This window comes from Aulostomus chinensis, chromosome 16 (genome assembly GCF_037954235.1).
Source record: "Aulostomus chinensis isolate RoL2024-O1b breed Wild chromosome 16, RoL_Achi_v1.0, whole genome shotgun sequence".
Taxonomy (NCBI): domain Eukaryota; kingdom Metazoa; phylum Chordata; class Actinopteri; order Syngnathiformes; family Aulostomidae; genus Aulostomus; species Aulostomus chinensis.
The window spans coordinates 5,916,079-5,933,046 of record NC_141335.1 but is presented as its reverse complement, the minus strand read 5'-3'; the positions used below and the strand labels follow the sequence as shown (position 1 = coordinate 5,933,046).

General features: G+C 41.7%; 1 protein-coding gene across 7 annotated transcripts in view; it reads left to right on the top strand.

Moving 5' to 3' along the window:
- Positions 1-16,968, top strand: part of ccdc88ab (coiled-coil and HOOK domain protein 88ab) — a 67,005-nt gene that overhangs the window by 15,514 nt on the left and 34,523 nt on the right. For all 7 annotated transcript variants that reach the window (XM_086179644.1, XM_086179641.1, XM_086179640.1 and 4 more), the window contains exon 4: positions 12,359-12,428. In XM_086179644.1, coding sequence (XP_086035770.1) covers positions 12,359-12,428 — 70 coding nt within the window. The remainder of the gene's footprint in view (positions 1-12,358; positions 12,429-16,968) is intronic.

Here is a 16,968-nt window from a genome sequence, read left to right as displayed (position 1 = left end):
CCTCCCAGCCACTTGATGCCGCTGAATTAGCTGGCAACAAAGATGAAGCTTCCTGGTAAACCAGAATATTTCTCTGCCTATTTGGAAGCTTTTGGTTATGAATGAGAGCAAATAAATGGAAGAAGCCTTTAATCTCACACAATCTTTGATTTGCATCATTGATTGGTTGATACAGTGAGGCTGTAATGGTGTGTTTTTAACCAGTGTTGAGATATTGAATCCAATTGAAATCTACAAGTTGGGTAAACTAATTGCCCATCACTTGTATAAAGAGGGTTTGCAGTCAAAGAAATGAGGAGCCCAGCAGTATAAAAATCCCAGCCACCATCTTTTTTTCTGTTTTGAAAGGAATTTGGGGCTTTACTGAAGAAATGCTAATATGCACAAGTTTGTCCTTACAGAGAGTGTTAAGGAATACATTAGTGAACAGCAGCATTCAATGAATGAGGCCCAAAACATTTCCTAAACATCCTAGAAGCTCATAAATCTGAAAGGAACAGACTGTGCTGGGCTACACGGTTGATTAGAGTAAAAACGGCACTAAATGTCCATCCATCCATTTTCTATACCACTTATCTTTCTGCTTAGACATTGGCAGGAGCTGCTTCTTATCGGGATACTGACAAAGAAAACTGGCTGTGATATAAGTTTCTGTGGTGGTCCCCTCTTCTGTAGTTTGTCGCTTATCGGTTTCAGGTTTCCAGAGCCATATGGGCAGAGACAGAACATTCACATCTTAGGCTAATGGACTTAACAGGTTTTTCAATTTACTGTACCACTCAGCTCTTTGAAAGAGGATTTGGGGCTTGCGGCGGTGACTTTGTGTGGCCGGCGGCGTCCAGTGATTCAATAATTTGATCTGGTTTAAGACTCTTAATTACATTTTTCCCCAGTAATCTCGGGTCAGAATAAGTTTGAGAGCTCTCTCTCTCTCTCTGTCATTTGAACGCAAATGTCTGTTTTTCACATTTGAGCCATTGAAGTAAAACGACAGTAACATGAACTGGTTTCATTTTGATAAATGACAGATGTGTTTTCTCCTCTACACAAGCGATATTTCATTCAGTGTCTGGGAGGAAGAGGGCGATGGGAGGAGGGGGCCTTATTGAATTTGGAGCCCTTGCTGACGTGCCAAAGCATCTTTTAGTGGCAAGAGAAAACTAATTCATTAACCCCTCTGAACTGTGAGAGGCAGAGAGTGGTGGACCTTTCCTTTGTCCCTGTCCTCCCCCATTCCCTCCCTTCGGTGCTTGACTCACTTCCTACTTCTCTAAACCTCATTACTGCTCCTGTACAAGATACAATCCCATTATGCTTACTCATGTTTCCATTAATATAGTTTGAAGTATTGCATCAGAAGAGGTTGAGCAAACAAATATTTTGCAAAAATTTACTTTTGCTTGAGGAATCTTTGAAAAACAGCCAATGCACCAAACAAGCGATGATGTCGACATGTTTTTGAATCCCATGTGATTTAGAGACTCGTCGTCTCCGGACAGCGTGCAACATGTAGGATACCAGCTTACATGAAAGAATAACTACTACTTTCACAAATAAAACGTATTCCACAAGACTTCTCTTCATTTTTCACTGTGGATAGCGCAGATAATCTCTTCGTCATCCATTCTTTTTGTTTATAGCCTTTCTTAATCACACCATCCTCTGACATAAACGTGCATTTACTCCAAACCAGTTAATAGAAACGAATTGGTTTTTCTTTTCTTTAAACTTTTCCTTAAATGCCTTTGACAAATCCATGGGAGCCCTTATTTCCACATGGATAAAACAGGAATATGGACTTTGACTGGTGCAAAACAGAATTGGCACAAAGATAAATATGCAACCGTTATGGTTTTTATTTCATAGTTTCAGTCCTCTTCTGATATTCCATAGGAGTGTGTGATCGTGTGTCTGAGTGTTTTAAGTCTCAGTTAGTGTTGCGGTATAAGACTTTGTGTAGGAGTTCAGTGTCTAGACAGGCCTCAGATTTTGATTTCAGAATATGGTGAAAAGATCAAGGTTGCACAGCTGTGTGTGTGTGTGTGTGTGTGCGTGTATGTATGTATGTACTGTGGTACAAAGCAGTAGACATGATTGGAGTAGCAGTATATGAGTGTACGTCTCTTCCTCCTAAGAGGCGTATTAGTCATTTTTGTTCTGCGGAGTAGAGGTTTCCTCTCTCTGCTGGTCAGTCCAAATATAAGCCGGGCCCCTTTTTAATTTAGTGGCCTTGGTTTGGCAGTCATCGGGGGCGTGTAATCTGGAGCCCCGGCCAACTGAACTACATTCTTGTGTGCTTTTTGTGGCTTTTCTCAAAGCCTGATAAGTGAATCCTGGTTTATGAAAATGTCTGTTAACATTCAGTGTCAGAGCCACGCATTCCAACTAACAGCAGTTACGAACCCCTTTTTTTTTTTTCCATATGAGAAAATTACTTTTTCAGGAGCGTATCTGTTGTCTAAAATCTGTTGGCGTCATAGTTTATTACGGGCTGAATTTCTATGAAGTCAAAGCTAACTTTTCTTTTTCTTTTTTTTTAAAACCCACATCTTCAAAAAAAAAGCTTTAGAAGTTTTGCAGTTTTGGAAATAAGAGCCGGTTTGTCCTCTCTGTGCCACTACTTTGGTTTGGGGTGTGGTGTAAAGGCGGGGAGCTCTGTTTTGACTTTTCAAAGGCTAACAGAGGCCACCATTCATACTCAGCATGTCTGGCCCCAAAGCTCGGAAAGACTGTGAGGATAGGTGATGTAGGAACGCTATTTAGGACTTTATTTGCTGTCAAGGAGCAACTTTAGAATACAAGCTCAGTCGGCTCTGAAATCAGAGATCATTTCGAGCATTTCTGCACAGACTTTTAGCCTCCTTCACCCATGTTTGATCAAGTCTATTTTTAATGAACACTGAAGTATTTCGAGGCAAGACTTTCCCTACTTACCAAAACAATATGAAAAATATGTATTTAGATTAAATTATCTGCATATGAAGCAGCTGAAATATTCAGGAATCTTACAAGCTAACTCTCTCCTAGTGGAGCTAAGACTCCTTTGCTTATTGACCTAAAACCTCACAAAGATGCCCTGTTACTGAAGTGGATGGAGGTAAAAGCGCGCGCGCACACACACACACACACACACACACACACACACACACCACAGCATACTGAAGCAACTGATGGTTGTTTTGACGGGGAAACACGATCAGGGAAAAAACAGTGTAAATGAATTTCCTGTTCATGCTAATATAGCTTTGACCCCAAGCAGTTATTTTCTTGCCTTCGCTAGAACCCGGTCAGCATACTTTTTTATAAGTCTAGAATTCCCCGTTGGCTCGCCGTCTTGATGCTTCTTTCAGCATGTCATGAACAAATCAGTTTATTAGGGCATGTGCTCGTAGCTGCAGGCAAAATGTGTGTTGTCATGCAGACTCACATGCTAGCGAGGCTGCATATCCTGTTGATGATGCAGCAGCTAGCCAGCTACGGCTCCTGTTGGTGTAAACAACAGTGGCGTCCAATAAAGTCCAGCTCTCATCATGAAATAGACTCAAAGGCCTTGAGCTGCCCCTCAAGCACCAAAATGACCAGGCTTTTTTCGTTCTGTTTGTTTGTAAAAAAAAACAAAAAAAAAAAACAGATACTGCATGTTTAATCATTGAATTGCAAAACTACAAAAGTACAAAAGTCAAAAAGTACAAGATGAGAAAAATCAAAGATAAACATACCTTTTCTTATTCTTACTTTATTTCCATGACATTTCGTGATCTAAAAAAAACCTACAGAAGCTCTCAAATGTGTCATCTACAAGCTTCTTTTAACGCCGGCGGCTGTCTAATTACTGTAAACAAACACTCCATTAATTCCCAGACATATTTGTACACAGTGTTTTTGAGCCTTCAAGACCTTGGTGTTGAGTGATGTTCCCGTTTACACCCAGAACCACTTACCAGTCACATCATATAATCATAACTTCCAGGAGTGGAGAGAACATCGGCTCACCAAAATGACGAAGTACTGTATGTATGCATACAAGCCCTTACTGTGCATTAGTGCAAGTTCCTAGTGAGGAGGGTGGAGTTGTTTTTGAATATTTATTCTTAATGAATATTCTGAATATATGAAAGTATGACTGAGTGGTGATAGATTAGCAGCAGCCTGATTAAAATACAGGAGCCCTTCGCTAAGCTGCTAGGATTTGCTGAGGTATTTTATTTAGAACTTCTTCTGCTATATGCAAAGAGGAAGGGATTTTTGATCAGCGGGAGAAGATTAGCCTATCCCTTTGTTAGCTCTGGCAGTGAGTTGTATTACTGCCGCAAGATATACAGACTCTCTGTACAAGCAGTGATGTAGAGTTGCGTGGAACCCACTGCAGTTCTGGTGTTGTATTTTTCCATGCGTTGAAAGATAAAAGAAGAGGGAAGCTAAGATTTGGGTTCTCCTTTTTCAGCCCTGATCTGCAGACGGACATCTGGGTTTGTCTGCAGCATTTACTGTTCTGTAATTTTAGATAAAAAGCCAAACCAAATAAAATCTGCAATATTTGAATTTTGAAAAACAAACCAAGTTTGTATCTCTGAGATCGGGGAGGTCGGATGGGTGATAAAGAATTTCCGCTAGTATTAATGGATTGTACTGCTGCCTGCATAGAACTTACATGCCAGTGACATTTGGTGCATGGATTGGAAAATGAATGTACCGCAATCTAAACCATTACCATTCATGGTTAAAAGCAGTCTTGTGATATCCATCCCAAGCCAACTCAGCCCTACTGATAACATGATTTCTGCCTGTGTCAGATTCATTGGCAATCATTGTTTAACGAGGGTGACCCCTGTGACCTCACACCCTTATGACATCATCAAACTCCATCTTTTGTTAATTATCACAGAATATCTGCAAAATCAATCAAGCTTCATTTGAATGGCACCTCACCGAGACCAATAAATGCAGGCGATCCAATAACGGTGAACGGCGTGTGTGATTGTGTTAACTTTTCCAGTCAATGTAAAGCCGAGCCTCAGGGGTGTGATGGGGCGGGGGGGTGGGGGTGGGGGGTCTTCTCCAGCCCACCTGCCTCCACCTTTGAGACGAGCAGCAGGATCAACTCGTCCAGTCGTTCAGCCTCAGGGCTATTTTGTAAAAAGCACTCTAGCTGACAGATAACAGCAGAGAACAAAAGAAAAGCGGCCACTAATGCCTCATTTTCTCCTCCTCCTGATGGAAGAGATGATCTGTCCATCTGGCCAACAGTAGAACCCGGCTGCTGTTGTTTCATGGAGTTGTACTCTCCAACCAGCTTTTAGTTTGACACCAGACCTCATTATTTAACAGTCCATCAATCGTAGGCCTTCATTTCTTTTCTAACATTTTGATAGAACCAGGAATCCTTTGAAAATGTATTTTTAAAAAAAAGTGACAGGGCAGTTGTTGGTGCAAGCATCAGGGGAAATGGGGCTAAAGTTTAAGATGGTGACAGAATAAAAGTAGACTGGTTTAAAAAAAAAAAAAAAAACTTCTGTCATTTTGCAGTGCCATCAACAATAATAAGAAAATAACCTCAGATTTATTTGATCCAAATTTAAAAAAAAAACCCTCTTTATTGAGAAGCTTTAACACGGTATGTTCTTTAATGTGATGATTGGAGATTATAGATTAACATTTCTTTTTGTTCCAGCTTCACACACTTGATTTAAGCCTAATTTGCTTTCATGTGTCCAGCTTGTATCCGGGACAATATTTTTTGCCATGCCATCTCCAAACAGCAGTCATGACGCACACACAATCATCTATTGTGTTGCCTTCTGGCTCTGTTACAGTTTTGAGCAGCAGGAAAGCTGTCTTTTCATCGATTTAGTTGATGGAGATGTTGTGAGATCTGGTGTTAAGTGGTTCCTGCGTGTGCGACAAGAAGAGGAAGCATTCATGTTCCCATTGTTGGCAGTAATAACCTTCTCAAGTTCATAATCTCTGCAGTTATTCCAGCAGGAGGGAGGTCTGCAGTGCCATGCAGAGGGCTTATGTGTGTGTGTTTTCACATTTACTATATGTGTCAGATACACAAGAATGGGGAGAATAAACCCATCGCCTCGTTTCTATGGTAACCCTCCATGTCTGCAGAATGGGTGTGATTCAGGCTTTCAGGGTTCAGGCTATACTCGCTCTCTCAGTAGCTGTACAATTAGCCCCCTGTTAAAGCTACGCCGTTAGCGGAACTTGTGCTTGGTTGGATAGGTGGGAAGGAGCTGTAGGGGTGTGTGTATGTGTGTGTGTGTGAGTGTGTGTCTATGTGTTGGGGAGAGGGGATTTAACACAGAGCTCCTGTGAGACAGAAACACTGGATCATTATAACCTTCCTACTGACACCAATTAAACACAAACTTCTATGCATACATGCTTAGCTAAAGTAAGTGCACACTTAGTATTTATCTTAGCACGACCCTTGCAGCTCTGTGTGTGTGTGTGTGTGTGTGTGAGAGAGAGAGAGAGAGAGAGAGAGAGAGAGAGAGAGAGAGAGAGTGAACATTATCCACCAGGCTACTGTCTCCATCAGCAGAATATTATCTCTATTGTCAGCAGACGTCTGTTCAGCCCACACTTTGCTGAAGAATGGGGGGGGGGGGGGGGGGGGTTGCACAGTCACTCCATTTTCTCTTAAAATCACACTACTTCATGCACATTTTGCCCAGTTTTCAAAGGAATATTATTTTTTCAGTATCGATTAAAACAGTGAATGATGGAGACAAAATGTTTTTGAGCGAGTGAATTCCATTGTGTTTGACAAGTTCCCCTCGAACCAACACCCCATTCTATCAGTCTGTCTAAATATCTCTTTGGGATGGAAGATGAGAAGGAGCTGAGGGGCTGTGAATCCTACTGGAATCAATAATACAGCAAAATAGTGTCAGGCTAGGGGGATGGGGGGGGGGGTGGGTGAGGTGGGGTTTAGGAAATGATGAAGAAGAAGAAGGGGTGAGGAGGAGGCAACCCTGCCCCTGCGTGCCTGGAGTGAGAAGTGATGGAAATCAAAGCTTCATCTCTCTCTCCTTCTCTCCCTCCCTTCCCCCTCTATTTGTCTTTTTCACTGCATCCATATCCTCTTTGTCTGGCTCTATTGCGTTTTTTTTTTTTTTTTTTTAAATAGCGTGCCATCTTTCATGTGTGAAATGGAGGTGATTTGATGGGGGATATTGGAGAGTGACATTGTGACTGAGCTAAGGGTGTTGCTGCTGTCACATCTACAGGGAAAGCTCTCCGTTTGAAAGCGGCATTAGCACGTGTGTGCATGTGCATGCCTCACGGTGTAGCACGTCGCCATGACATGCTCTGTGCGGCGTCTTGTCTCTCTCCTGCAGTGTCCATGTTTTATGTATGAGAGCTTAGCCTGCACCAGCTAATCCAGGAGGAATATTACTGTAGTTTAGCTTTGTTATTAGCCTGCAGCTAATCCTCAGAGCATTTTATTTACCATAGCCATCGCAAAATACCCGTTTTTTGACTACTTTAGATGGCTGTATTAAAAGCATGCATCTTCCAGCGTTATCAAAATAATACAAATGAAGCTTGTTGAATTTGCATGCAGCCTTAAATTGGTCCCCCTTTTTTTTGTTTTTGTTTTTCATTCTTCCACTCCGTTGGAACTCTGTACCCATAGTTTGTTATAAGTTTGCATGATGGGACAATATACCATGTACATCATGTGTTGAGTTGGTACAAATTTTTATTGCTGTAGAGAGTTTGTAGTACAGCTTCTACTGCAGAGCTCTGTTCAGGTCTACCTATAAATAAAGAGCTGGACTCTCGTGAGATCTCCCAAATCCTGTTGCCTCGCAAGGTGAACTGATTTGGAGAGACATAGAGGAGGAGAAGGAAATAAATACAGAGTAAGAGGAGGCAAAGTAAAAAAGAACAGTCAAATATAATGAAGTGTCGTATGGTTATTTTTAACCATCCGACTTTGACTTAAAGAACATGTGTCATATCGTGGTACATAACGGCCGTGGTGATGTAAACATTATGTATGCTGTTCAAGTCTTAAGCCATTTCATCTATGCCCTAGATTGTATCTGGCTTTTGATCATCTTGCATCAACGGCACCAGTCTGAACACATATCAAGCATTTGAGTCTGAATCGGCCCTGTAATGTTACACTTGGTCTTTAACAAAAAGAATCTCTAATAAAAAAGTGAGATTAAAAATGGAGGAAATGCATCACACGATGTCGGGGGGGGGGGATTAATCACAAAGCTCAGGGTTATCGAGGAACACAGCAACAATAAGCTAACAAGAGTAGCTCAATGGACCCTTGAAGAGAAAAAGGAAGGAAAAAAACAGTACTGAATAGACACAGTGTTCCACTCAACGCTGCACAATGCAGATCGTTCCATCACTCCAGAACTGCTAAGAGGGCAAATCAGTTGAAAGGCAGGTTTCCGCCTGAAGAGCGATCAAGTGCCCTTGTGGGGAGGCAGGGGGATCCACAGCGAAGGTGGGGTCATCTTGAGTGAGTTTGGGCTGAAATTTACGTGTTTCAGGGCTGAACCACTTCACTTAAATATGGTGGCAGAGAAAAAAAACAACCCATAGAAACATGACTTGAGTGTTGAGGAATGTAGCAAACATTGACTGACAAGTCTAGATTGTTCATCGCTGCAGCTGAAAGGTTTTCTGGGCTTGTGTGGACACCACTGCACTTCACTACTGAGAAATATATTTCACTTAGACAACAGTTACACGACCACTCCAATACTGAAAAATATACTTCATTTGAGTGTGTTGTTTAGAGTCAATTTAGAGCCTGCCTTGTACTCAACTAGTGGAAACCCTGTGACGGCTCACTTGGAACTTAAGTGGAAACTAAAGCGATAAAATCCAAGTCTTTCTGCGGTGAAGGTGATGCATGCTTCTTAAGCTAAGGTTGACCTGCTCTTGTGTCCAGTAAAACACAGCAGTGTCAGCACACAGTGGTTGAGTTGTCATTGTACTCGGGTGGTTTGAAAAGACTGAAACCTTCTCTGCTTGAACAGCAAACACATGGTGCTATTGAAGGCGACAGGTGCTGATGGGGAACAGTGGCTGCAAACGGGACAGGTGGTTGTGGAAAGAGGTTTGGAGATCCACAAGTCAATAGCACAACTAGCACACTGCATGAGCTAGACTTTTCTCCTTGTGCTGTTTTTGTATCACAAAGTCACCATATTGTGATATTTATTCTGACTCTGACCATCACAAGGTGTAACATGAAGACTTGACAACTGTGCATCCAGTGCAGTTATGACTAACATGAGCCCGTCTCTCTCTGATGAGGCTCTGTCATTGTAGACAGAGTGAGCCTGGTCTCATTTATTTCCCTGATTTGGTTTCTTGACCCTTTGAGGGTGATGGTAGATGCTTCCCTGAAGCTGATGTCATCAGTTCTACAGTAAAGATCAGCCGACAGGGACACCAAATGTCTCTGTGCTTGAGAGCAACTGTGGCTGTCTGATGCTGTTTGAGTCACTCTGTCTCACTCTTCAGACATCCAGGCTATTTAATCCCGCTCAAACAGGAACTTGCAGATCTTAGTCATCGTCACGGTCACTAATGTAGGCTGTCATAGTTGCCAGAGAGCTGTTTTTGCCATCATATTTCGGCGATTCTCAATATTTTGCTGCTTTACTAGTTGAGCCTCTATTGGCCAATCTAATCAAACATGAAAACATTTTTATTTTTTTACTTCGCATCTAAAACTGTGCCATTAATTTCCTCTCAATGGGTTTGGAAAAGCCGGCTTTTGATTACTACGATGCCATTACTACGTTTAACAACCCTCTCGCTTTGTGCCACGCATATGAATATAGACAGTGATAGACAGGCAGAGCTATTGGGGTCAGTGCTCTCTACAACACCCAAACGAAACCATGGCAACCACACAAACCCAAAAATAATTTCTGTCCATCACTGTGAGTTTAATCTTTCCCTCCTGTTCTCAATCTCCGTGTGCAAATGGAGGGTAATGATGATTTTTGTTTACACAGCATTTTTCAAGCTTAAGCTCCAGGCATGAAACTATCCGTCATGCTTCTCATTCCTCTTAGATGAAGTGAGACCAAGTATTCTAGTTCTGTATCCCCATATTGACTCTCACGAAGCCGCAGACCCCCATTTGTAGTGATATTGCCTAGTAAAGACATTTCACTTGATGTTCACAGCCTTGTAACATTTTCAACAGGTATTTTGGGCAAATCTTCTGTTTTTTGTTGTTATTGCTAAATTTTTTAGTCATTTTTGTCAGTTGATGAACAAATGACAATAAAATCCAGGAAGTTTTAGTTTTATCGTTTGTAATCTGCTAAATCTTTTTATAATTTGCTACTCTCCGTCTCAGCAGCTGCTTTTATCGAGCACTGAAATAAAAGTAAATTATATCATCCCTCATTTCGACCACCTGGAAGACCCTCAAGGGGTCACTTTGAGAACCCCTGATTTTGACAACATCTACAAAGGCTTGTAGAGAATTGTTATCTCATCAAACAGTTTTTCAAAGAGGTTTCGATAACCTAGATCCCGCTGCGGTGGAGCGTGCTGCCTTTCCATAAGCTGGTTGTGAAACTGGAGTGTGAAGTGTAAAACTGGACTCACCATCAATAAACAAAACTTGGGCCAAAAGGATAAAAAACACAAACCCTGCAGTAGAGCACAATGCATTTTGTGCCAGCTTGTTGTTGTCCAACTGTCACACTATACTATCATCTGTTTGGTATCCAACACCACATATTCTTATGTAAATGGGTATATTTCTGTCTCTGCATCAGTTCTAGCAGCCATGACGACCACAGGTAACAGGGGCTGCAAGCTCCTGATAAGGAGGGCATAGCTGAAGTTGTGTTTGCAACTGTCCTCAGTGAGTTACATTTGACACGAAGACACAGCGGCACACCGTTCAAACATCTACACGCGAATCGATAAAGACGCTGCATCATGAAGAGAACGTAGGAAGAAAGATATTTATTTGACATAGAAGTTTTTTTTTGAAAAGTCCATTGCAGTCTAGAGGACAAAATATTTGGAGACAATTTCATGTTTGCATGGTATGCATCACGAGCCACATAGGAACCAAACAAGGCTGGCGTTGGTGTTGGGCTTGGATACTTTTATGGCACGGACAGGATTACCTCAATACTATCGAATATCAAAAGATGCCTTGTCATTGAATACCAAGATAATTCAGTTGTGAAGGAGTAAAAATCTCCACGTTGCAGTTCTTTTGTTTATACTGTAAAACTACTTATCGAGGAACAGATCTAAAGTTGTGTACCAGCTGAAGCAGAAAACTCACTGTTAAACCTCATTTTTGTAAGTTAGCGTACATTTTGAAGTTATGAGCATTTTTGTGGTGTGAAAACCCCCTAAGATTGGTAACTTAGTACCTGTGATTTACTGTCTTTATCCCTCCAGCGCTGTGCAGAAGCTGGTATATTAGGTTGCACATTTAAACCAATCAGTCTAGCTGATTTGGGGTAATACCTGAAAGCATCACAGATGTGGCTCTATTTTCAGTCCCCCCACCACCTCCCACCCCAGTGATGTCAGATTCCCTGCACCCTCCCCCTTACCTCCTCGATGAGGTAATGTAATATGTATAGGGCAGATGGTTACGGCAGGAGGGGTACTTACAAACCCCCTGACGAAGCATTGTGATAAGCCTCTAAGAAACTAAATAGTTGAAGCGCTGCACGGGACGAGTTAAACTCTTCTCTGCCATCACATGAAATATTCAGTTGACCTTCATGTCCTTTCTGCTTCACTTAACTGCATGTCCTGATTTTGTATGCACCTGAATGGCTTCATGGTTCTACCACCTGCATCATGCTTGCGAGGGCAACTATTGGCAAAACAATCATTTAATATAAGTTGTTACAGCTTGTCTAAAATCATCTGTCTATTTCGGTCTACTCTGCATGAGTGTTGTAAGTTGCCGGGTTCATATTGGTGTTGATGAGTGACAAGTGAATGAAAGGCGGGGGGTAAAAGCCGCCCTGCAGCTTGAATGCCACTGTCACTTGCATCATCTCACACGCATCATATAACATCCCCGCTGCACGTGGGACAATCATAACTGTCCACAGCAGGAGATTGATGCTGGTCATTTCGGTGTCACCTTGCCTTCCTCACCTGCTGCACTCCAGACTGACATTCAGAATTAGTTTCTTTCATTAAAGACAATATTGTAGTCTAATAGTTGTGGTCTTCCTCCCCCAATGGAGGTGTGCATTCTCAACCTCTGCTCTTTTAGCAAAGGTAGATGTGAAAGGCTCATCAGTCAAACTTCAAACCTTCTGACCACCTTATTTATTTTCATTTTTATTGTATTTTTGTATAACAGGAGACGCTGCAGCAGCTGGTGATGATGCCCTTACCAAATGTTCTGGTCCTGGGGAGGAACCCTCTTTGCGGTAAGTGTCCATGTCCTGTACAACACTATACAGCATTATAGAAGACATTTTTAGTGTTCCTGGCCTGTAAACACTGAGCATCAAGTTTAGCTTGGAGGGAAATGCTCAGAGAGAGTCCTCTAGTTGAAGCATACAGTTCACACAGAGGACACGTGCAATTTTATGGCGCTTTTGTCGTTTGGATGCAGAAATAAGCTCATTTTAATTATCCACTGCTTTGATGTTTTCTTGGAGTGTACATTTTTTTTTTTTTTTTTTTGCTTCCCCAGTGCTCAATAATGACAGCCTAATTGCCTGCTATTCACAACACCTTCCTTTAGAAATTACAGATGACGGCAGAATTAAAGAAATGCAGGTTGTTACTGTTGAAGTGAGGTACAAAGTTGTCAGTCTTTTGATATTTGAACTCCTGCATCCCTCAAACCTCAGCGGTGACGTTGCAGCATTCTATTACCTGAACTGCAACATTCATTTAAACATTTTGCAACAAATCTTTCCGCGGCTGAACCCAGCAATTCTCTGTCTTTTTTGTCCTTAAACCAGCGGTAGTGCAGAGTGACGTATTTGAATTTCCAAAAAAAAAAACATTACGGAACAGTGTCTGGATCAGTTTGACCTTTACAGCCCAGAAAAACTGCTTCTTGATATTCCTGCATGAGCTTGATGAAGCCACTGAGAGGAGATAACCGGTCGCAGGCCTCACTTGATATCAGTGTGTCGGTCGTGGTAATAAAAACTTCATATGAATAGAAGGGGGAATTCAGACATGTAACCTTCACCTGCTGAAACCAGTAAAAGTCACTGGTTTGGTTTTTGTTTTGTTTGTTGAAAAAGTGTATGTGTGTGTGTGTGTGTGCACATGTGATTATCAGCCCTTCAAAGTGGACTCTTTGCTGGCACAGCTTGCAGACCTTGTGGAAGGATATCTGTCCCTCTTTATAAGCAGATGAAATGGCTTTTAAATCCTCGTCCTCGCTTGGCTGCCTTTATCACCCTTTCACCACAGCCATCGTTATTTTTGGTGTTTTCATCACTTTTCCACGGTCAACAGCAGAGTCTTTAATTGTTGCGCGCCTATGAAGGATAAATAAATGAAGAGGAGGCTGCAGTGAATGACCACACAGATTCATACATGCTGGTGTGTGTGTGTGTGTGTGTGTGTGTGTGTGTGTGTGTGTGTGTGTGTGTGTGTGTGTGTGTGTGTGTGTGAGAGACTGCATCAGCTTCAGGAACAGATGCCTTGTTTGTTTTTTATATATACAGTATATATATTGTGATTGTGAACAAAATACCTCTTGGGTAGTGACCTACAAGATAAGCTAGTTTAATTTTTATTTTTGAAGTGTTTGTTGAACCACTAATGATAAAAGCTACTGTCCAGTGTATTCCACAGAATTAGATTATCATTTTTGTGGCGTTTTCCAGTTTTCCTATTGTAGAACAGTGATGGCAAATCGTAGGTGAGCATTTACACCTCAGTAAACATTACCTAGCCTAGCATAAGATTAACACAGGCCTGCCACAATTAGTCCATGGAATTTCTGACATGGAGGCTGAATATCGACGCAGTGCAAAATTTCAAATCCATTTACAGCTAAAAACCTCTTTGTTACATGAAGCTGGTCACACATTTCCAGAGTTATAATGTATTGAGGTTTACCCCCCATTGGGCCTTACCAAAGAACACATTGTATTCAATAAAATAGAAGTAGTGACCTCCTCTATGGAATGATGGGCAGTGAGGAATGTTTTGCTGAAGCAAAAGTGCAAAACCCAACATTTTTTTTACATTAATGAGAAGTGTAAACATATTTGTGGTTCATTATGAAACTGTGGCGAGCTGCTCCACCACGAGTGATCAGAAACATTATCCTCACAATACTTCAGAATAGCAGTTAACCCGATGCTGACTGCTCTAAGAACACAGTAAAGATGGATGATTTCATGAACAGGACTTTCCTGATGGTGTGTTTTTGAATATATTTATCATATTTGAAATCCTTACAGAATGACTTTCTGTACTCACACTGTCACACTAACAGTAGCACAGGGCAGTTGTGAGCCAGTGGACCAGAGCAGACAGAAAGTATTAGCTTGCATTCCTCAGGGGTTTGGTTTGCCCTTTACCCTCCAGCTCGTCAGAGTATCAGTCAGGCAGCCACCCGACCAGCCGCGTCGGTGCAGTCTGGCTTAGCGACGGCCAGCTGAAAGTCATTGCCCATGTGGCTTTTATTATGCTCTCATTAGGGGGCAGGGGACGACTCTATGTGTGTGTGGGTGCACACATGTGTGTATGTGTGTGTGTGTGCACGTGGGTGTGTGTTTATGTGGTGGTTGGGGGAAGGGTGTCATTAACAACAGTGAACAGTGGGAACACACCATGGCACCCCAAGGCTCAGATCTACCCCGGTCTGCCTTGTGTATTCACACACAGTGAGATGCACAGAGACACACACACTCAGTAGTTGTGTTTTAATGAGTGTGCTTGCATGCACATGCTGGCGTGCACACACAGTGCCTCCTTTGTTTAGTCTGTCTTAAAGTCTGTGAGTTTTCAGCTGTGATCTGGTCTGAAAACTCAAGTCTTCGCTCTGAATGTTTTTTGCGGCCGCCAATGTTGTTTTCGTTCCTCTAAGATCCCAAAACTGATAAACTGTCTGGTCTCTGGCTGGAAGTCACTTAATGCAGTATAATTAGAATGACTGAATGTAAATATAAACTATGATAAATGCACTGCTCTCAACAAACATCTTGTTCTCTCTCCGCTGCACTGTTGAAACAGCTTTCCAGAGGAAATTGCCAGATGCTGCCATGATTATTTGATCCTGCATACATATAAATAATTCTAATGACTAACAAGTACCAAATTAATGAACGGCAAAAGTGAAAAGCACCTGTCAGTGAGCAGAAGTGCTTTCAACTGTAGCAACAAGAGGGAAGACAACTGTTCCTCTCTGACAGCTGACAGAAGTTTCAACTAAAGTGTGTGTGTGAGTTATAACAAGTTAAAAAACCCTGACTTTCATACTTATTACGACGGAAATTCACAAAGATGTCAAATAGAAGACAAAATGTCACTGCGACATCTTAATGTTCTTTAAAAACACTCCTCTAGACATAATTTAACACCATATGTCAGGAACACACACTTGATGGAGCGCTTAACAGTTGGTTGGATACTCGGGCTGTAATCAACCAAAGAAATTCTTGGTCGACCGAAGCCCTCAAAATCGATTAAAAATCGACTAATTTTATACATGAAAAATATACTGTGTCAACTATCAGCCCAAAACCTGTTGAGGAATATTTCGACAATTGTTTTTGTCATGTTATAATAATTGACCGACGCTATCATTTCGCTCTGTACGTGTCCTGTGCACAGAGCGAGACTGAACAGAGGAGCTCAGCATTGCAGCTGAGACACAAATAGACTTTTAACTTAAAACTTTACTCTTAAACACAAAAGGCAAGTCCACGGTAAGAATTTTTTCATTTAACAAACCAGATAACGAAATAAAGTGCATACCTGAAAAGTAAAGCAGGTTGAAATGTCAATTCTGATGTGTTCATATACTCAAAACTGACTGGGCAACCTAAGGTGGACAAGTTGGCTTACCGTTTTTAGGTGATACGCCATGTTTGTAGTGGAGCTGTGATATGCAAACTGTTGTTTGCAAACTTTGCATTTGACTTTTTTCCCCCCTTTGTCTATTTTCATGAAATGCTGCCACACTGCAGATGTCTTTGACATGGTGGACGAGGACTGACTTTAAATGAAACCGTCAAAATTAGATATACACTCATCAAACCATCAGATGTTGGCCTTCTAGTACTCTTCAGTCTGTTTGTCTCTAGCGGGTCGGGCTCGTCCAAAATAGCAAAAACAAGGGGTGTGTTCAAAGATAGATTGTTATCTGTGAAACAGAGGTGCTTTGAAAACACCCCCATTAGCACTTTGTACTTTCCTCCTGATGAAATTAACGTGGCAAAAAAATCGACCAATCAGAATTTTGGTCGAGCCAGAGCGTATTGACTAGTAAGTCGACCGGGAGATTACAGCCCTATTGGATACTGAATTGGTGATACTAATTTTGAGTGCCTCCTCGGGCTGGGCACTTTACTGAAACACAAATCCAAACTGATATTAAGAACCCCTTACCAACTTTATCTTCATTACCTCAACCAATACTTTTATCTGGTGTGGCTATATTTATTCCTCTTTGTAGAGAATCAGACTGGATTGTGGGAAATGTTTCTCCAGACACCTGCACGACGTCTTGAATACAGGTCTGGCAGTATTTGATTCCACGTAGCATCTGAATAACATACAAAGCATCAGGTGCTGCATGAGTCATGGCAGTATAGAAGGTTGTAGCACTACATTACACGTGCAACACGCTCCTTTTTTTTGTTGTTCTTTTTACTATTTTCCTTTGGTCATATCCTCAGACACAATGGCCTGCCGGAAAAAAGGGTTTGTCACTGTCTTTCAGGATGAAGCAGGGAGAGCGGAAAGGAAGCTGAGCTGAGTGAGGACAAA